The sequence below is a fragment of the Botrytis cinerea genome, chromosome 15 (assembly GCF_000143535.2).
Source record: "Botrytis cinerea B05.10 chromosome 15, complete sequence".
Classification (NCBI taxonomy): domain Eukaryota; kingdom Fungi; phylum Ascomycota; class Leotiomycetes; order Helotiales; family Sclerotiniaceae; genus Botrytis; species Botrytis cinerea.
In genome coordinates, this window is record NC_037324.1 from 518,555 (window position 1) to 537,772 (window position 19,218).

Consider the following 19,218-nt stretch of genomic DNA (forward strand, 5'->3'; position numbering starts at 1 on the left):
ATGCTCTCATGAATGTTTCGTCTTGGGTAGCGAAATTTCCATGCGGTATTGTGGTGAATCTCGCTTAGAGATCTGGGGGCTAGTTGCTTCTAGAGGTTCTGATTGTGTTGTTTGTAGTGAACGTTTCAAGGCGAGGGTGAAAGCGAGGATGAAAAACGAAGGCAGAAGATGAACCACGGTGGAGTTTGAGGTAGATTCTTCCGATCGGTCTCTAGAAGCGATAAATACAACGAAGAGAATCGGACGGAATGTGAGAGTTACTGGAAGGGATGAGAACCGGGGGATGCTGCATTTAAACATGATTTGGAGTTTGGATTTCTGTGTGGGGGATATGTAATCTGTTAGGCAGCCATTTGAATCTAAGTCATTGGAATGTTCTTTGTATGTTTGTGGAGAAGGAAAAGCTGATGGCCAGCATTTTGAAATCATGAGAACAGTCACATGTCTGGTAAGGAAATATTTTCACTTTTCTAGATTGGTTGATGGGTTATCACGCTATAGTATCCTCTTGTTTGTGATCTTGAGTATTAGTTTGATGATGAGGAAAATCGAAAAATGCTTCATGGTCTGGCAGACGTAGAGGCAAGTAGTAGAAATTAGACAAAATGGCCGCATCATATATTTAATATTCATAAAACTACGAGACCTCGATGATATTAGTTACTATCAATTGCCATCAAAACTATATCCTCTGGTTGATATCTCATAGCAAGAGGAAGAATTTGCTCTGCTGCATGGCATTGACTTGTTCTACATTGCCTAATGATGAAATGCTAAGTTTCAGGGCAGTTAAAAAAGGATAATTGATGTTTACAATAGTTTCAAAGCATCTCCAAATATGTAAACCGTACTTCATATCTATTTCCAACACCAAACTTTTCATTCATTTTTAGGATAGCACTCTGCATTAAAGCCGGATAACCCACACCCTAAACACCGCTTGCATGTTCCGTCACACACCAGTCTATTTGCTGGCCTACAGATGAACGTGACCTCGTAAGCAAACAACGCTTAACCTAGAACTTAGCAATCATCATGTTGTTTGGAAAATGCTTCAAAGCTCTCCACAACCTCTCAAGTCAGATTATGCTACAGCCTCCATCATTTACGGATAATATGACTGAAAGGGTGAAGACTCTCGGGGAACTATCTCTTCTCAAATCTATCCTCTACCAGCTCGCCCTTCAAAGGTGAAATCCGGGTCTAATGTCAAGGCATGGACGAAGATGTTTTGCTTCTTTTAACATTCTTCACGGCCACTTTTTGATATCCATATTTCTTGCCCACCTGCACTCTCTTTCCCATCTCAATTCCCCCTCCCTTCCCATCCTCCCCAAATCTCATTTCCAATCCCCCATCTCCCGCTTCTACAATCCGTACATTCTGCGCCCAAGTCTCCGCACGACTAATCCCAGCATCTGTTCCGCGAAATGCTTTTGTCCTCCTAGAAATCAGCGCCAGCGCAACCAACTCCCCAATTGAGCCCCACGATTTCGTCGTCCAGCCTGCAAAACATAGATACACGATGAAAACAAGCGCCATAAGAGTATGTGTGAGGAGAGCAGCTAGTGCCAATCTAGTCATGGAGCTTTTGATACCGTAGCTATAACCTCGTCTCCAAAAGTCGAACTTCCACGAGCTGGTACGAGGGCTGTCACAGGAAAGCTTGAATGGGGTGTACTCAAATATGTAAACCATTTGTGTGCATATGTTTTTGTCTGGTTCGGAACTAACAGACAAGAACATTACATTAGCTTGTGTATGACGGGCGAGAGCGTCTGTTATGAGAATCCCCAGGAATATTGATATAAAGGCTTGAATCATATTTTCGGGGGTTGAGGCATTAACTAGGTCTGGAGCGGCAAACGTTGTTGATATGCTAGGGTTAAAAGCCCCCTCATTGTGAAGTAATCTCTGCTCTAGTAGAACATCGATGCTGGTTGCATTTGGCATGGGTTTTGTACTGTTGGTAGAAGTATCTGCGCTTGAAGAATATACGTGATCGATGGGAGTCACAAGATTCATCAATTGCGCCCATTCAAGGTCAATTTTGATCATTTCACTCACGACAGAAGCCAAGCCTAAAGATCGACTTCCATCGGCATCTGAAATCAAAGCTCCCAAATCAGAGAAAGCTCCTAAGCTCCCGAAATTACCAAAGACACTTTGGCTTGTTGCGGGCTCAATACTCAATTCGGTAGAGATCCATCTGGCATCAACAGCACAGGGGACGATATGATTGTGCCCTGTGCTATTTTCGTTGTTTGGAAGTTTCAGAACGGCACCTATAGATGCTGAATTATTAAAGTCGTGCAAGTTGACCCAGCTCATATGGATATTGTTATCTTCTTCGAAATTATCGAGGTCAAGTCCAGATATTGTGATGGTATTGACATCGCCATGCATAGCCGAATCATGACCGGTGAGACTAGAAATCAACGGAAATGTAATGTCGCTTCCGGGCCTCCAATCACCTGTCCCAATGCCGTTAGACTCAAAGATATTGCATTTAACTTGGACAAAGGGTTGGAGGATAGTTGTTGCAGCTTGAGATGAAAGCTTAGGCTGTGCTACGGAATGTCCAGGTAAATTGAGGGTTGCGATTGTGTTCCATAAGCCTTGTAAAGCTATATAGGGAAACAGCGATACAGACGAAGTATATGAATGGCTCCAGTCTTGTAGAGCCGACGAAGCAAGTTGTCGGTTGGTATTCGAATAAGGCTCATAAAAGCTTATATTGACCAAGTTCCCAGACATCATTTGCGGTCCCGAGTGGCGGCCCCAAGACGACCACCTCTTCAACTCCGAAAATCCACCCGAAGGACATGTTGATTCCGTAGTGGCGGATGAAAATTTGGAACAGATATCTAAAGTTGATGCATCAAGAGTTTCTGGCCAAATTTCGCTCTTGTTTGTTGGGAAATGGATTTCGTAAGGTCCATATGGCATTAGCCATGAATCTAAATCAGGCCGCATCGCAATTGCAGATGATGGTCCTACAAGGGAAGCCAGAACGAAAGACATAATCAAAAATATTGCGAATGCAATGATACTGAGACTCCTTTTATGGTAAACACGACGCATAGCCGACCAAAAAGCTCGGTGGAAGAAGAAACCAAAATCCCCTATTTGAAATCCGGCGCCGAGGAGCCCAAAAGGGAGACCACTCCCACGAGCTAGGAACAACACTATAAAATGCGATATTATTGCTGTAATAGATATAATGATCCATATTTCATGGATTTTGGCTCCAAACTGCAACGCATTCAGAAAGTTGTTTTGCGATTTTCCATTATCCACGTCACTCCAGTACACAGATTTAACATTCAAATAAACAAGTACGCCGGTAATAGCGATGGGGCCAAGATGTAGGAGGAAATCAAGCAACAGAATTGTTCGCCGATTGTCCAGCGCATATTTTGTGGGCTCTGCCTCGTTAGACGATGCATTTTTGGATTTGGAATTGAATAAAGGCCTCGATATCGTAAGGGTCTTCTTGTCAGGAATGAATTGCCTCACAAATTGAAGCCTGCGTCTGTACATTATATTCTCAAAAAAATTTCAGCCTGGTTGTATATATGAAAAGAATCCTATGGGTCGCTATGGCAAACTTGATCATTCGAAGTTATATCAGATGACGTGAGAGAACTCGGCTCCACGAGTTTGAGTACTCGAATTCCCCTTTGGACACTTTGTAGATATATATACCGACTCAGTCATGCTACACACTGAGAAGGATCAAAGGCTTGGACATGCGGTGTCACTAAATGAAACGGCCCCCATGGCATGTAAGCATAACTGCATCAGATAGTATGCTGCGCTTCCAGTTTTATGTCAGACATACCACATGCTTTCTTGCGGCACATCATTGTCAGGCTTTCTTCTTCTTCAAAAACTAGGAAGACGGGCTCTCTACATAGCCTTCTGCTGATGGATGAGAGTGAACATTTTCGTGCTAAACTGAAGCTTGATAGGTCATACAAACTAAGAGATGTTAGACCGAGAGAACTCCTATACTTGGAGACATTCTTGAAACAGTCTGAGATTTCACAGAAATTTGCTTTCAAATAAGATTAGCACTTTGATTTTGGCACCACTGAAATTCCCAAAACACTAACAGCGAACGTCTTGGTATACATGACAACATGCCGTTACAAGAGACCCTAGAGACATAAGGTGCAAGGAATGGAAATGAGCAAAGGCTTCGCAGAATATCATGGACGCATGGGAAGGGATCGATAAGAAGGACGGGAAATTCCCAGTGATAGTGCTAAGACAACAAGACCAGCAGGTGGAGAACAATACGAGGAACGACAGCAATTGTATTTGGCAGAAAGATTTGGGGGTGCAAATTCCTACGTAATTATAAAAGAAAAACGTGATAAGAATTCGCGGGTGAAAGAACCTAAGGCAAGAGCCAACTGCGCTAGTCACGGTTCCTTCCATATTCTCCAAACCTTATTTCATCCTCAAGACAAACAAAAATGCAGGCTTGAAGTATGAGAAAGGAAACGGCTCGAACTAAATCTTTCCTCCCTTCCCGTGCATGTTAAACGGGCCGAGAATTGTCCATACCGCAAACAAACGATTCAAATTTTTATGTGCATTGCATGACTCGGGACATGGAACTAAGTGTAGGATCGACAGACGCCTCCAAAGTGCGAGATGCAACAAAACATTCACAAATTTGCTGGAGACCCATCTTCTATAGTGCGATGTGCAACAAATAAACGCTCGGAGGGGGTGTGAGGACCCTAATCTGGGAAGATTCCGTAGAAAAAGACTTCCCTTGCATTTTGTCCCTCCCTCCTGACACGAGGTATTTGCAGAATTGACAATATTGCGGAAGAGTCTCCAATTGTCAAGACGCACTTGAATAATTTCATCGCCTCCAATTCGTGTTCTTCATTCCAAGAGCGACTTGCGGATGCTGCTAATGCTTGTGAAAAATATGGAGATACCTGAATCTTGGAGTTCTTGGAATAAATCCTAGAAGAGATACAACTTTGTACATTTCAAACCCAGGATCATCCATTCGAAGTTTCGACCCTTTTCTGCACTTCGCTATTTATAAAAATACTATTCCACAACACCATACCAAGAATGTAACTGTCTGGCGACCACTTAATACTAAGCAGCGAGTAAATATACCTGACGCGATAGCACTGTTCGTATGAGCTTCAAATAAAGTTGTTGATCCTCGAATAAAGTTTGAAATCCCTGAAAATAGACTTAATAAATTGAAAGGCTAGAGTCAAGTCTGCAGAATAAAATTCTTGGGTTTTGGGTATGTGCGTGTAGATTTCCATATTATTTAGAGGAGTCGACCCACTGCCACTGGGTGTAGTGACGGAGGGGTAGACTGTACTTGAGGATGTTGAATGATGGCGACGATGATGATGAAGACTCTTCATCTGTTAGAATGGCTATTGGCGGTGATAACAATGATGTCGTCGTCGTCGTCGTCAATGTAACAACCAAGATACAAGATGATGGCGTGCGTGTAGTTTTCTGATTTGACTGATTTGTTTTTTTGACATCAAGAAAAGTCGATGTGGCACTTCCCGTGACTCCTGTGCTGGTGCTGTGCCGCAATGCCATGTGTACTCTGTCTGTACTCTGGAAAATTGTGTCTGGTGCCTGAAGCTTGAACGTATCGAGAATAGTAGAAATGGCTGATCCACTCAATCCCACTTCCCCATTTTGATGATTAAAGGGGCTTTGTTTCTTGGCACTCTCTCTGGGCCGGTTTCTGGGCCGGTTCCTATGCTCTGAGGTGCGGTAGGGTCACACTATCTATTCATCTTCCCTACGTCTATTCGATTGTCTAGTCATCTCGCAGAGAGACAAACACTGCTTTTACTCTCATGGCAGATTTCCAGCTTCATGAGTGAATCCAGCCAACCCAAAAACTCTTTAAGCTTAAATGCAAATCGGTTTTTCTCGTCAAGATTGGACCGAGTGAAATGAAATGATATGCCAAATCCTGGTGCAGATCAGACAATTGTATGTCAAAAGTCCCCATGACTCCCATGACTCCCATCATTCCCTAGCCGATACCTATCCATCTAGACTTTAAGCGACGTAAAAGCCCGACATCGTAGATTTCGTAACTCCTAAACGGGATCAAAGGGCCGTTGTCCTCTCTCAGGAAGCAGGGGAGAAACATTGAAGCAGCCGCCTTCAAACAAGGACAATCCATTAAATCAAATCTCGTTTATCCAATCGGAGGTTTATCAGATGCCCAGATATCAATCGTGTGCTTATTAGTGTAGGGATACCCAGCAATACAGGGCATAGAAGATATATTCACTCTCCAAGACTGGACAAAAGCCGCTGCGAGGAATAAGCAAGGCGTGAATTTAAATACTCTGTCTTTCGTCTTCAGCTTCATCTCCAGCTTCATCTCCAACTTCAAATCCAACTTCAACTTTCGTTTCTTCTACAGAACTTGCAGCAGACCTCCAATAGAATAGAATAAAACTACCAGATCGACTTATTTCAAGACCACAATCAAACCTTCGCCAACATGCACGCCATTTCCATCTCAATCTTTGCCGCTGCCCTTATGGGTACTGTTGTTACTGCTCAGACAACAACTGTAACAGATCTTTTCCTTGTTGGATTCGACTATGGTTACAACAGTTCTGAACAAGCTCCATACGTTGGTTCCGTTATTGCTTCTGTAGGTCGTGTCTGAAAACCCCAGAACCGCAAAGCTTTCCTAACCATGATTGTTGTTTAGGACGCTACTGCCACTACATACTCCATTGCCTGTGGTTCTCAAACCGCTGCTCCCGCTACCACTTCTTCCTACTTCGACGACAGTAACGATTGTGGCGTTCCTCCTAACTTCACCTTTACGCAAGGCCCCTCAACAATTGCCTATACTTACACAATCGACGGTGTGGAAGACTATGTCGTCACTGACAGCGCTTCCGGCTCATCATATGCAACCGGCCAAGCGTACGTACTCACATCATATGCTTGAAAACCCAAGACTAACAGTTACCTAATAGTACAATGACACTTGGCTGCGTCCTCTCCGGTACCTCTGTTGGAGTCTGCAGCTACACCGAGCTTGAAGCCGTAGCATCAACAACTCTTACCTCCATCGATGCTACAACAGTCAGTGGTACCGAGTACACCGAGGTCTTCACCGGTGTCCCCGTCACCATCACCGCTGGCCCAGCAAGCACTACCGGCTCTGCATCTGGCGCCTCGGCTTCTGCTTCAAAATCCGCTTCCGGTTCTGCCTCGGGATCTGCTGCCGGTTCTGCTTCAGGCTCTGCTGCTTCTACCGGAGGTATGCCTATGATTACCGCCAAGGCACAATGGGTCGTTGGTGGTGCTGCTGCAGCCATGGTCATGGCTGCTTTGTAATTGTTGTGATTCCTAGGCACTGATCACGGTGACCTGAGAGAATTCGATTGTAAATCAAATGCATGTATTATGCGCTTATGGTGTAATGGTTGGTTTGCAGATTCGTGTGCACATATACCTTCTAGGGAGATGGAGTTATCATTTCTTTTTTTTTTAAAAAAAAAATACTGGTAGCATGATATCATGATTCTATAGCGTTGAGCAACGAAAATAAATATTAATACGTTTTATAATTCAACAATGGATTGTTTTGTTTGCCCTCTGAAGTGATCGAAATGCTCAAGTTCATTTTGCTAATAGTACATACACAGAGATTCCAATAAACTGTAATTAACCTTCCAAACCGCAGTGCTTCGACTGAGCAATAGCTGCTATAAAATCTTCAGCACAACCTGAACTATATTCTCACACAACTCGACCACCCTAACAAACAATACACCATTCACAATTCCCAACCAAACAAAATCAGATGCACAAACTCTAATATCCCATTATTCCAAGACCATTCAATATAAGTAACGAAACTCCATTACCGCCGCGGCCCCGAGATTCCAAAACAACGAACAAACATCGCCTGTCGATTTTCAGATCCGCGTGCACACCCACACCCACACCCACACCCATAAGCACACCCATAAGCACACCACGCCTCCAATCCGCAGGTTACCCGCTGCGAAATTATAATACCAAGCCACTTATATCCTCTGCCCTCTAACAGCCAGCGACTAATTCAAACACTACACATAACTATTGGCCTGCTTCATTTACGCGATACTTCGAGTTCAACAGATGTGAGTAATCTCATTCAACATAGCAAATGCTCGTTCTATCGAGCTACGACTAGGTCGACTAGTGAGCAGATCTGATATATCATGTTTTATTTCCCTGTTGTATTCAGTAAGTACAAAGCGATATATAATAAGAATACTCTCCATCATTCACTCATTCCTATCATATTATATCCAATCCAAGCATCTATTTATTTTCCCCCGCGCCGTACACACCAACACACCACACTCCCATAAACACCTAGGTGAGAATCCATCGGAGTCTCACTACCCGAACCGCAGCAAGCGTCAGCCACCTCTGAATCACCAAAGTGAGGAGAGAAAGAGAAAACGATTGCATTTGTATTTTGGTGCTTTGGTGGCGCGCGAAATTAATCGTGCTGAGCTGAGAAGATGATTTGTCGGATTCCGCACTGGTAACTCTATTTTAGAGAGATAGACGTCTCACGTTGGATTTATTTTGGGGGCGGGGTAACCTATCTATCTACCGATACTAAGGTATCTATCTATTCAGAAATAACTGCATGATTTAACATTTGTTTGTTTCCCAGGTGTGTTTTTTGGAGCCGAATAAGTTCGTCTCATGCTATAGATCTCCAGTTTCATAGATGCCACTGTCGTATTAATTTTCCTTGCGCTTCTTCATCGACTGCAGTATCTTGATATTGAGCCTTGGGATCTATTTCCTTTGGATCGACCACTTATTAAACTTCACTTACAAGCATCATCTCGCACCATGTCTAAGAGAACCGTCTTCACGACGGTAACGCCGTTACCAACAGGTATCACACGAGAGACAGTTATGGAAACTTTGCGCTCGCATGTCGAAATGATAGATTTGAATCCTCTAGTGGAAGAACGTCATCCGATCAAGCCTCCGCCAAATGCTACTGCCGAAGAATATCACTGTTTATGGTACTCTTTGACAGATCGAGTTCAATACCTTCCCGGGGGACTGATGTCCGGAAAAGTCTCGTATACCTGCTGCTTTCACGATCTAGAAAATGGATTGCAAACACACTGCTATGCGCCTATGGGGTTGAATATAAGAGGGAAGTGGACTCTCGGTGGATCGTTACCCGGAGAACCAGTTGCGCCAGTCGAATTGGGAGCTAATGTACCTTTACACGGGTTATGGTTGAGAGAAGATGTCGATATGAGATGCAATATTGTTATGACAAGTTTCGTCAAGAAAACCCTCAAGAAATCACACTCCGCATTAGTCAACCGTCTACTGGTTAAGGCTCAACTTCTTGATCGCTCTATCAGCAACGCTCGACTGAATGAGAGAACCTTCAGTACACCAGAACTTGCCACAAAAAGACCACGACCCTTTTCATCACAAACGCCCTTGTCACAACCATCAACTGCATACTCTCAAAGCAGCGATTATGATGACGATAGTGCGTATGCAGAGTCTGAAGCTAGCTCACCACAATATGCGGAATTTGCTGCGCAGAACACACCAGCTCCGCAGACATCAAAGGTGTGCTCGCCTATAAACTTACAGAATTCGCAACTACAGACCTCGCAAGTACATCCCGCTCTTCGCGTTGGCCCACCTCAACCTCAAGCGAAACCCGAGTTTAACGAAAACTCCATCTATCCCAAATACGATCCCTCAGCTTATCCTCGAGCCCCCGACGTCCGCCGCGAAAGTGCATCATCTTGGAACGATTCTATCCAGAGCCAAGGAAATTCGACAGGTCGCATGTCTTACCAGAGTTCTGCTAACGACATGCACAACTATAACAGGGCAAGAGTGGCATCATGGCAAACTCCTTCCGGAAGCAACATGTGGAATTCGTCTCGGCCACTAAACCCAGGGACCCAAGGAGCTACAGCTCATTATCGTAGTGCCTCTTCTCAGTCTACACACAGGAATCCGAATCCTGCGCATGAAAGAAGGGATGAGCCAGGAAGACAAGATATGAGAAATAAGGTGATTCCACCTCCACCGACTTATCATGCCGAGCTGGAAGGGTAAATTATACAGCGCTAAGCGAGGAGGAACTGTTGAGGGAGAACAACATCGGTTCTGGCGCTGAGGATACATTGATCTTTGGAAATGGTATGATATTGAGGGCGTAGTCGCAGCTACTTGACTTATGGTGTTAAGGCATGGATTAATATGATACCCGTAGGAATTTGTGGGAGGTTATGATCCAATGAAAGGGAATGTTGGGATGGTTCCAAGCTATGGAGTACATATTGATTATGAATTGATATACTTATATCTCAAGAAACGGACATCGTTGGAGCCAAAAGTGATTTAATGGTAATGAATGTATAAGAGAACCTATAAGAGTTGAAACGTAAAACGTAGAATTCCAATCATCAGAGTGAGTTTGATTGTCTATTTTATGGTTCCTCCTTTGATTGAGTAGTTGAAATCACAACCCGGGTAGACTTCGGGGCATTCTATCCTTAGACGAATAATCAACTACAGCCACACTTGCTGTGTCATTACATTTGGGTTCTCAATTCATAATTTGTGATGTACATTGACGCTCTCTAATATTTTATCTTAGGTAGATAGCACCAGCTTGCTCTGGATTTTGCCTGGCCATAGATAATTATTGTTAGCCAAGAAAACCAGCGATTCCACTCTATCAGCTCCCATACGATCGCTATCTCCGCAGATCCACTCGAGCTTCCTTTATTGCTCATCTTAACTCAAAATACCCTACCGGCAACTCATCCTATCATTCAGCACATTGCAGACACACTCCAAACTTTTGACCTCTCTCTTGTTTCAATATCTGAAGCGCAAAGCATCTAATTCTCACAATGTCTGATCAAACAGTCAACCTGCCACAACTCCTCATCATAATCCTAGTCGGAGCGTTCGCAGTACGGTATTTATTTTTCTCCGGATCTAGTAACGGTTCCTCGGGTTCAAATCGCAACAGCGCAAGTAACGTTCGAGCGCGAGAGGCAGATGTAGAGCGTATACAACAGATGTTTCCGCAGGTGCCAAGGAGGAGTATCATGTGGGATTTACAGCGAAATGGAGGGAATGTAGTGGCTACCACGGAGCGGATATTGAGTGGGAGAGGCTTAGAAGTTGTGAGTATTGCTATTCCTTCTGAATATTTTGCGACAAGCTTTACATCTTTACATATCTTCTGATTACTATTTGCTAACACCGCCCAAGCCTCCTCAATCTTTCCAACCTCCACTCCCAGCACCCGCCGCCGCCTCTTCAACATCAATCCAATCTTCTAAGCCTACCCAACCAGATTTAATAACACGATACAATCTGAAAGCTAAGCTAGCAGAAGAACAAGCTGAAAAACGAGAGGCTGAAGAACGAGAATCGAAACAGAAGCAAGGGGGAGGGGCAGCTTGGAGTTCTAACAAAAATGAAAGACAGGCGCTTTTGCAGAAGAGAAGAGAAGAGATGATTCTAGCGGCTAGGAGGAAAATGGAAGCGAGAGTCGCGAAGGAGGTTGAGCAGGGTGGAAGTGGGTAGATTGGAATGGGATGGGGGCGTTTTGAAAGGATATTGAGATGAGAGTGGGGGAATGGGAGGAGAGAAGAGAAGGGAGATGATGGATGTGTGCATGGTAATGTACAACTTCTGTATAGCTTGTCCATAACGGTTTTGATAGTGGATTTGATTCTCGAATTCTCAAAATTAAAGCAGGTGTTTACCATTTCAATTATGGCCAGTGCCAGGTAGTTCTTGAATGCTTGATTCTATAGGATTTATCTACGTTCTTTTGGGAATGATAATTCCTGAATTAGGTGTTTGATGTATGTTTCTATGTGATCATATCTTGGGACAAAGGATTGTACGACAGTTTTAGATGGAGAAGGTAGTTGCAGTTTGATTGTCTCACACATCTTTCCATAATCCCAAAGTATTTGCCGAAGGTGGAGCATTTACTTTCTTAATTCCTCTGTGTTTGTTTTGTGATTTATGTTTACCAGTATCAGTGAAGTTCTCACGACAGTTTTATTTTACTTTTGTAATGGTGGCGATTACCCTCTACTCCTGCCAAAGAGGGCTGATGGATATAGTCTAATTCCAAAAGAAGCATCAACGACTTGCATTCTTGTACCTGCTAAGAGGCCGACCTCCGTCATCGTTGCAAATCGGGCAGCTTTCTTCTTCCCCATTTGTCTACCCTAATACAAATGTTCCTATATCCCTTATATTCGTTATACATCAATTCATGTCACATGCCCCTCAAGTTTGAATATCAGTAATCGTATGGCGCAAAGCGTCATGAGACGTCCAAGTCTCCGCCGATTTAAGCAAAGCACGGATGGGTCATCATCCCCTCCTGCAAATCCTTCCTGTACACCCCCTTCCAGTTTTCGTGGTTCGTCGTATTTTACTTCAAAGGTAGTAAAGCGGGCAAAGAAGACAAGCGAAGATTCGCCAAACTATTCATCTCCCTTGTCTTTCTGGACCAAGCGGAATTCTCCAGATATCGAAGAGAGTCCCCACGGAAGCACTATTGTAAACAACCCTGATTCTACAGCAGGATCGAAGTCGCCAAGGAAAGACGTTCAAGACTGGAATATTACTAGGCTTTTTGATCCAATTCCCAGTGATTCCATTAATCAAACCCCGGTGCAAGGTCCATCTCATAGCAACTCGGATTGGACTGAAACGAGAATCTTTGACACAAGACCAATTGTTCCACAGCAAGGAATTGACCCGCCCCGACCCGCCCGTGAAGGTTATGAATGGGTATGGTTTCCAGCAGGATATTGGGCTGAGCGTGAACTGCCAGCAATGCTCAGCATAACAAATCCAGAAGGACTTAGAAGTAGTAAAACTTTTTTCTTTTCAAGAGCCGCTGAGGGTACGAGCAACGATTCTGAGGGGTCCACCTCGCCAAAAGGCTCTCGAAGATTCTGGGGTAGCTTCTCTTCCAGAGTTGTCAAACAGTATTCAGGGCAATCGTTCAAAGGTTCCATCACCACCGCTATATCTTCAAGCAAAAGTGAGAAATTTTTGAATACCTTGCAATCGATCTCACCGACATACCCTCGAAGTACCTCTCCCTCGGTTGAATCCGAAGGGCTGTGTGGCAAGACAACGCGCAATAACCCTTTAAGACGCCATCTTGCAGTGCCCTTCAGTAAGAAGAAAAAGGCCGTATGTAATGACAACTTTTTTTATTATACATTTTGTTGACATCCGTACAGAAGCCTGATGCGCCATCTGTTGCTTCTTCACGAGTCACGACATCTAGTCCTCAAACTGCACGGGTTCTCGAGGGGGCAATTGGCTACTTCGACACATACGGAGAGCAGCCAAACGCTACATCATCATCTTCAAACGCATCGATGGGATCGAAGCCCCGATGGAGATTTGGAACCCTTCCATGGCATCGAAGGCTATCAGACAATTCGATGTCAGCCTCCAGCTCCATATGTGATCTATTGGCCGGAAAAACGCCAATGGGAACACCAAGATCCGATCAACGTTATGTTGGAGCAGCAGGAAAATCATACGTGAAGGGTAACTGATACATTGTGGAGTAATATTTGATTCTCGATACTGACATCTCCAGTTGAAATATCGGACCCTGATGCACCTACTTTTTTGCCGTCTGTAAGTGTACTTATTAGCAATGTCTCCAGATGGAATGATTTGCGTTTCCAATAGTCACTACACACACTTCATCCATTCAAAACCACAACATTTAAGCTTGACCAGACAATGCGGAACGTAAATTAACAATACGAACTAGGAAGCTCAACGTGTTGATACACCGCTTTGGTCCCCGAAGCGAGATCCACGGCGTGGCTTTCTTTCAAACATGTTTCCATACGAGAGTGAGCAAAAGCTGCCAGAGAAACACTCTAGTAGCACGACAAAACCGCGCCGTGATACGAACCGCTCGACTTTACGCAACTTGTTGAAAACGCCAACGAAGTTCATCCCAACCAGTCGTCATGGGTCACCAGATTTCGAAAGGCACTCTAAATCGAGACCTTCAACATCCATGAGATCTTCTATGTCGCAACACTTCTCGAAAGCACATGCCTTTGAAATTAATGTTCCTGATCATTTACCTAACAGCCCCCTATGCCCCGCAAATCCTATGCATCCGAGCAAAGGCCAGGGAGTATGTCCGATGCATGGTCGCAATAGAACCCAGAGTCACTCGCCTAGTTTTAGCCGAAGTAGAACGCCTGATATCGAGATAAGAGTGACTGTAGATCAAGAGTGAAAATGGACGATTCTAAGATAGGTTGCTGGATAGAGTTTCAGAGGGCCTTGTGGACTAATCACAGATATTGATTTGGCACTGCAGTCCCTAGATTGATCGAGGTTCTACTGCATATTATTTTACTTCCTTCTTGTCGATAATGATTCTGGAATAGAGAATTATAATGATTTATGAACAATTGTTGTTCGATCAGTATTAACGTATGCCTTCTATGTTTGTGATATCATTAATGATACGATAAAAAGGGTGAAGTTCAAGCAACCGAGAAATTTCAGTTCGCCTGTGGCCGAACTCGGCAACCGTATTTTCTTTTGGTTCGCGACAAGCTGTAATAGCTCACCTTCCAGCAATCTTGCTTCTTTTCTAATCTCGAAAACAAAAACGTAAGGCAATACCATCTTTTGACATCGATTCAATTGATCATCATGTCAGCTTCCGATCAAGATCCATTACTTCTCCTGCGACAATCGATAGCCTCAGAAAGTCCTTGCATACCCACTACCACAGAAGATGCAACATCCTCAGTAGACCTGAGTCTGGCAACAGCAACCTACCTCCACTTTACCTCACCCCTCCAAGTATCGATTCCATTCACGACAGCCACACGTTTCATCTCCTCGGACAAACCTGTGAATCTTCGCAGCATTTATTTTGCATGGCAGCAACGCGAACTAGCGATCCCAGAATACAATGCATCATCGACGACACTGAGCGCGCAACTGGCGGCAGAGGGCGGCGCTGGTGGTGAAATCCAAAATTTGTCATTTGTGGAACGCTTGGATCTTATTACGTGGTTGGAGGGCGCGTCGGACGAATCGCAATATATCAAGCCCTTAGCTTCAGATACGTCAAATGCGACAGCTTCGGCGAAGGTTGCTTCTGGAGTAGCTGGGGGAATAGCACCAGTCACGAGTGGTATGGGAGGTAGACAGGGAAAGAATGTTGATCCTAGGTTAGCAGAGATCTACAATGGAGAAAGGAGGATGGGCGACAGGAATAGTGTGTTGAGGGGGATAAAACCTACGGTATGTGCTTGTCATTTTATGTTAATCTTAACAAGAACTAGGATTTTTGACGTTGAGGACTGACTTGTTGGATGTAGGATTTCTCTCATGTCCGCAAACTCGCATCTCCATTCCTCTCACGCAAATCTGCACATGCTGCCGCCCAAAATCTAGCAAACAACCCAGCACTCGCTCATAACCTTAAACCTGCCCGCCGCCCAGATCCCATCATACTTTTGTCACCATCCGCGTCTTCTATTCTTCGCATGTCTAATATCAAATCGTTCCTCGAAGGCGGTGCATTCATTCCTTCAGATTCAGCAAGCTCCACCTCCAGTTCCTCGGCTTCAATTCTACATATTTCACGTTTCATACCTTCCATAGATCCTGCGCGACCAATCCGTTTCATTATTGTTGACACACCAGAGCAATTCAAGCCGGAGTATTGGTCAAGAGTCGTAGCGGTCTTTACTACAGGACAAGTTTGGCAATTCAAAAACTACAAATGGCCACAGCCTACAGATTTGTTCAGGAACACTCTAGGCTTGTTCGTAGGATTCAGAGGAGAAAGTCTACCGGATACAGTCAAGGGATGGGGAAGTGGAGTTTTGGCTTCGCAAGTTGAAAGGTGGGCTCCACAAGCAGGCCCAGCCAGTAGATGGAGGGATAAAGAAGTTGTGGAGAATATCTGGAAGGCAATCGAGGGGAATATGAAGGCTAGAGGATGGAGACGAGATTCTGGTCCAGTCATTTGAGTCGGAGTGACTGAGGCCATGGGACAGAAAATTGTACTAACGAGCGATTTAATGCGAATCAATAAAATCGGCGCTCAGGAGTTATTACTAGTTGATTTGGGAAGAAGAGTATTATGAGATTCACTGAACCGGTAATGGTGGAGAACTTGTGCTGCATTTTACACACCTAGGTAGTCTATAGGAGGCGTAGAGGTTATGAAATTTGATCAATCGAAGGACAACCAAATGAACTTGAATCAGTAAGGAGCTGATTCCGACAGTGTACTATACAGAAATATTAGAGGTGAATATAAAGAACGTTTGAATCTAGAACTTGCTGTATAAAGAAAATCGACCAGGTATCTATGCAATTTAAAAGTTTCGCTTCCCTTCATAAGTTTCAGGATCAGCTTTCTCGAATTTTAAAGTTCTCGGACAGAATGGTCCTTTCCCTTTCATTCCCTAGGTTCCCTAATCCCGCGTCATAAGTTTTATACGAAAACAACTCAACATTCAACACATATTTTATTCTCAGATACAAGTGCCTGTTCAGAACATCGAGTTATCTTTCACAGTACCCCCGGGATACAATGTAATACTCCTTGCCAAAGGAACACTCCACGATGATGGTGTTCTCGGGAATTCTCAAATCAACCAACCAAAACACTTCTCATCCTTCAGCCACAGCCACCCTGGATTCAACATCACAACAAACTGCAACTGCTTCTGATGATAAAAGCAAGAGTACCTCACCTACGGCGTCAGCGACAGCTGCATCTTTGATTGCGGACCCAGCGGGAAGCCCATATCTCCGAACGAAAGAAAACCTTCTACCCCTAGATGCCGAAATACCCGATCTCCGCGAGTTAAACCACAGCCTCGAAGCGCTTGCGGCTATCTTCCCCGATGTTCAAGTCGAGGTGTTCCGCGAGATGCTCTCGAGCTTCGAAGAAGAATCTAGATTGGCTGTCGTGACGGAAGCTTTGCTTAAACATAAGATGAAATATGTGCGGGGACGATATAGGGTCGCGTCGAAGGAGAAGGAAAAAGAGAGGGCTGCTGGCATTGAAGATGAGAACAAGCTACGGGACTCGAAAGGGATTGTACCCGTGGAAGAGAAATTTAGATCTGAAGGATACAAGAAGGCTGTAAAGACAGTGGCATATCATGAATTTAAGGGTCTGCCACGGTCGACAATCAATGCGGTACTGGCGGAACGTAACCATTCGTATACTTTGGCTCGACCCACACTTGTCGATTTATCTTCGAAGTCTTGGCGATTTTCTATATCATCATTCTTCTCTCGTCGAAAACCCCTGACGGCAGTGGAAGCAGGGCATCACCCTCTTGTGGTTTGGCAGTCAACTGGACAAGGGTCTATAGTACCAAGTATCAAGACTACGGGATCTCCGGAATTGGATAAAGAATTATTCGATTCTCTCATTACACCATTACAGGAACGAGCATTACTGGAACGAGAGGACAAAGATCACGCCTTAGCACTCGAAATAAATAACCACGAGGCGGAAGAACAGGAAGCTTTGCACGATTGTGAATGTTGTTATACCGCATATGCATTTGAGGAGCTCTCTGCTTGTGATATTGGAGGTCATTTTATATGTTTTCAATGTATCAGGCATGCAGGCAACGAAGCCATTTTTGGACAAGGATGGCAGAGGAACATTGATCTCAATGGGGGAACATTAAGGTGCCTCGCGGCCATGGCAGGTGAGTGCACAGGATGTATTCCACAGGAGCTAGTGCGACGAGCCTTCTTGGAAGATAAGGGCGAAGAGATTCTACGGAAGCTGGACGAACGTCTTATTGAAGACAGTCTCCTGAAAACCGGACTGCCACTTATTCGTTGCCCATTCTGCAATTATGCCGAGATTGATGAGATTTATCTCCCAGAAGCTCAACAATCGTGGCGCTTGAAACGACTTGGTCCCTCTTCTATCTACACTATTTTAATTGTGGTTTTGGGCGTTGGCATGATACCCTTCCTTTTACCTTTTTGCATTCTTTTTTCTTTCTTATTTTTATGCCTTTCCTCGAATCGCACATTTGGCGACTATGCTATGGATCAATTTAAAGAGTCTGTTATCCGTTTGCGTAGGAAGCAACATGGTCTCAAATTTGTCTGTCAAAATCAACGATGTGGAAGATCTTCCTGTATTTCATGCTCGAAAGCATGGAACGATATTCATATCTGTCACGAGTCTTCTTTACTTGCTCTAAGAACGCAAGTCGAGCTTGCGATGTCCTCAGCGATTAAGCGAACTTGTCCACGCTGCAATACGTCATTTGTGAAGTCTTCGGGTTGCAACAAATTAACATGCGTTTGCGGTTATCAAATGTGTTATGTTTGTCGCAAGGACATTGGTTCTGGAGAGGGATATCGTCATTTCTGTGAACACTTTCGACCAAACGGTGGGAGACGTTGTACGGAGTGCTCGAAATGCGATCTATATCGATGTGAGGATGATGAGGTTGTGGTTAAGAAGGCTAAGGAAAAAGCAGAAAGAGAATGGCTGGACAAGGAAGGCGGAGGAATAGGTAGTGATGAAAAGGTTCGAAAAGTACTAGAGCAGAAATGGAAAAGGGGGAGAGATATTACTTGGTGGGAGGGCGAAGGGTGGTGGCAATGGAATTTGCCGAATAGTGAGCAAATACTTGATAGTTTGGTCGAAGGTGTTATCGAATGATTACTGGGCATAGGAGGTTATGATTTTTTGGGAACACGGGTATCGGTGGGTAATTCAATATTGGGACAGGCATACGGACGGGGGAAATAGGATAAGGATGTGTTGGAGCGGAGCGAGGGGGAGTTTTTTTGGGACTCCAATTAGCGAGTGATATTGATTCCTAAGATAATGAGTAGTGTAGTACAGAATGGATAAGATCATGATTGGAATTACAATTGAGCTTAAGGGAAAATTTTGAAGTGTGAGGGAACTACCAAAAGCTTTGGTATGTAGTTTAACTGACTACTCGAGTACTGCTTGCTTTGCTTTTGAGCATGTGACATGGAGCTGAATTCCCCATGGAGACTACAGTCTTGGCGACCTAGCTTTACATAAGGTATTCGCTTTGGAGAGATTGGATATGATGA

At 44.2% G+C, this 19,218-nt stretch overlaps 7 protein-coding genes across 8 annotated transcripts; 6 read left to right on the forward strand and 1 right to left on the reverse strand.

The window, feature by feature from the left end:
• Positions 1 to 614: 614 nt before the first annotated feature.
• Positions 615 to 4,150, reverse strand: BCIN_15g01390 (hypothetical protein). Its single transcript, XM_024697417.1, has one exon. It carries the CDS (start codon positions 3,541 to 3,543, stop codon positions 1,210 to 1,212), a length of 2,334 nt encoding a protein of 777 aa, XP_024553232.1. The 5' UTR covers positions 3,544 to 4,150; the 3' UTR covers positions 615 to 1,209.
• Positions 4,151 to 6,122: 1,972 nt separating this feature from the next.
• Positions 6,123 to 7,648, forward strand: BCIN_15g01400 (hypothetical protein). The gene is made up of 3 exons (XM_001545503.2): positions 6,123 to 6,685; positions 6,746 to 6,966; positions 7,020 to 7,648. Exons 1-3 carry the CDS (start codon positions 6,530 to 6,532, stop codon positions 7,381 to 7,383), a joined length of 741 nt encoding a protein of 246 aa, XP_001545553.1. The 5' UTR covers positions 6,123 to 6,529; the 3' UTR covers positions 7,384 to 7,648.
• Positions 7,649 to 8,531: 883 nt separating this feature from the next.
• BCIN_15g01410 (hypothetical protein) lies at positions 8,532 to 10,523 on the forward strand. 2 transcript variants are annotated; one of them, XM_024697419.1, is made up of 2 exons: positions 8,532 to 8,669; positions 8,723 to 10,523. In XM_024697419.1, the coding sequence occupies exon 2, from the start codon at positions 8,908 to 8,910 to the stop codon at positions 10,156 to 10,158; it is 1,251 nt and encodes a 416-aa protein (XP_024553234.1). In that variant the 5' UTR covers positions 8,532 to 8,669; positions 8,723 to 8,907; the 3' UTR covers positions 10,159 to 10,523. The 2 variants fall into 2 exon arrangements, with proteins under 2 accessions (XP_024553234.1, XP_024553233.1); XM_024697418.1 differs by having other exon boundaries at positions 8,532 to 10,523.
• A 122-nt stretch (positions 10,524 to 10,645) lies between these two features.
• On the forward strand, positions 10,646 to 12,058 carry BCIN_15g01420 (hypothetical protein). Its single transcript, XM_001545501.2, has 2 exons — positions 10,646 to 11,240; positions 11,329 to 12,058. Exons 1-2 carry the CDS (start codon positions 10,962 to 10,964, stop codon positions 11,644 to 11,646), a joined length of 597 nt encoding a protein of 198 aa, XP_001545551.1. The 5' UTR covers positions 10,646 to 10,961; the 3' UTR covers positions 11,647 to 12,058.
• A 216-nt stretch (positions 12,059 to 12,274) lies between these two features.
• On the forward strand, positions 12,275 to 14,612 carry BCIN_15g01430 (hypothetical protein). The gene is made up of 4 exons (XM_001545500.2): positions 12,275 to 13,287; positions 13,338 to 13,653; positions 13,706 to 13,746; positions 13,886 to 14,612. Exons 1-4 carry the CDS (start codon positions 12,391 to 12,393, stop codon positions 14,366 to 14,368), a joined length of 1,737 nt encoding a protein of 578 aa, XP_001545550.2. The 5' UTR covers positions 12,275 to 12,390; the 3' UTR covers positions 14,369 to 14,612.
• A 69-nt stretch (positions 14,613 to 14,681) lies between these two features.
• Positions 14,682 to 16,432, forward strand: Bccdc73. The gene is made up of 2 exons (XM_024697420.1): positions 14,682 to 15,393; positions 15,471 to 16,432. Exons 1-2 carry the CDS (start codon positions 14,794 to 14,796, stop codon positions 16,125 to 16,127), a joined length of 1,257 nt encoding a protein of 418 aa, XP_024553235.1. The 5' UTR covers positions 14,682 to 14,793; the 3' UTR covers positions 16,128 to 16,432.
• A 139-nt stretch (positions 16,433 to 16,571) lies between these two features.
• BCIN_15g01450 (hypothetical protein) lies at positions 16,572 to 19,043 on the forward strand. Its single transcript, XM_024697421.1, has one exon. The coding sequence runs from the start codon at positions 16,730 to 16,732 to the stop codon at positions 18,809 to 18,811; it is 2,082 nt and encodes a 693-aa protein (XP_024553236.1). The 5' UTR covers positions 16,572 to 16,729; the 3' UTR covers positions 18,812 to 19,043.
• The last annotated feature ends 175 nt before the right edge of the window (positions 19,044 to 19,218 follow it).

Coding starts and splice junctions, on each gene's coding strand:
- BCIN_15g01390 (XM_024697417.1), bottom strand. CDS start 3,543: ATGTACAGACGCAGGCTTCAATTTGTGAGGCAATTCATTCCTGACAAG.
- BCIN_15g01400 (XM_001545503.2), top strand. CDS start 6,530: ATGCACGCCATTTCCATCTCAATCTTTGCCGCTGCCCTTATGGGTACT. Junction 6,686..6,745: donor TTGGTTCCGTTATTGCTTCT/GTAGGTCGTGTC, acceptor ATTGTTGTTTAG/GACGCTACTGCCACTACATA. Junction 6,967..7,019: donor TCATATGCAACCGGCCAAGC/GTACGTACTCAC, acceptor GTTACCTAATAG/TACAATGACACTTGGCTGCG.
- BCIN_15g01410 (XM_024697418.1), top strand. CDS start 8,908: ATGTCTAAGAGAACCGTCTTCACGACGGTAACGCCGTTACCAACAGGT.
- BCIN_15g01420 (XM_001545501.2), top strand. CDS start 10,962: ATGTCTGATCAAACAGTCAACCTGCCACAACTCCTCATCATAATCCTA. Junction 11,241..11,328: donor GTGGGAGAGGCTTAGAAGTT/GTGAGTATTGCT, acceptor ACACCGCCCAAG/CCTCCTCAATCTTTCCAACC.
- BCIN_15g01430 (XM_001545500.2), top strand. CDS start 12,391: ATGGCGCAAAGCGTCATGAGACGTCCAAGTCTCCGCCGATTTAAGCAA. Junction 13,288..13,337: donor TCAGTAAGAAGAAAAAGGCC/GTATGTAATGAC, acceptor ACATCCGTACAG/AAGCCTGATGCGCCATCTGT. Junction 13,747..13,885: donor CACCTACTTTTTTGCCGTCT/GTAAGTGTACTT, acceptor AATACGAACTAG/GAAGCTCAACGTGTTGATAC.
- Bccdc73 (XM_024697420.1), top strand. CDS start 14,794: ATGTCAGCTTCCGATCAAGATCCATTACTTCTCCTGCGACAATCGATA. Junction 15,394..15,470: donor TGAGGGGGATAAAACCTACG/GTATGTGCTTGT, acceptor TGTTGGATGTAG/GATTTCTCTCATGTCCGCAA.
- BCIN_15g01450 (XM_024697421.1), top strand. CDS start 16,730: ATGATGGTGTTCTCGGGAATTCTCAAATCAACCAACCAAAACACTTCT.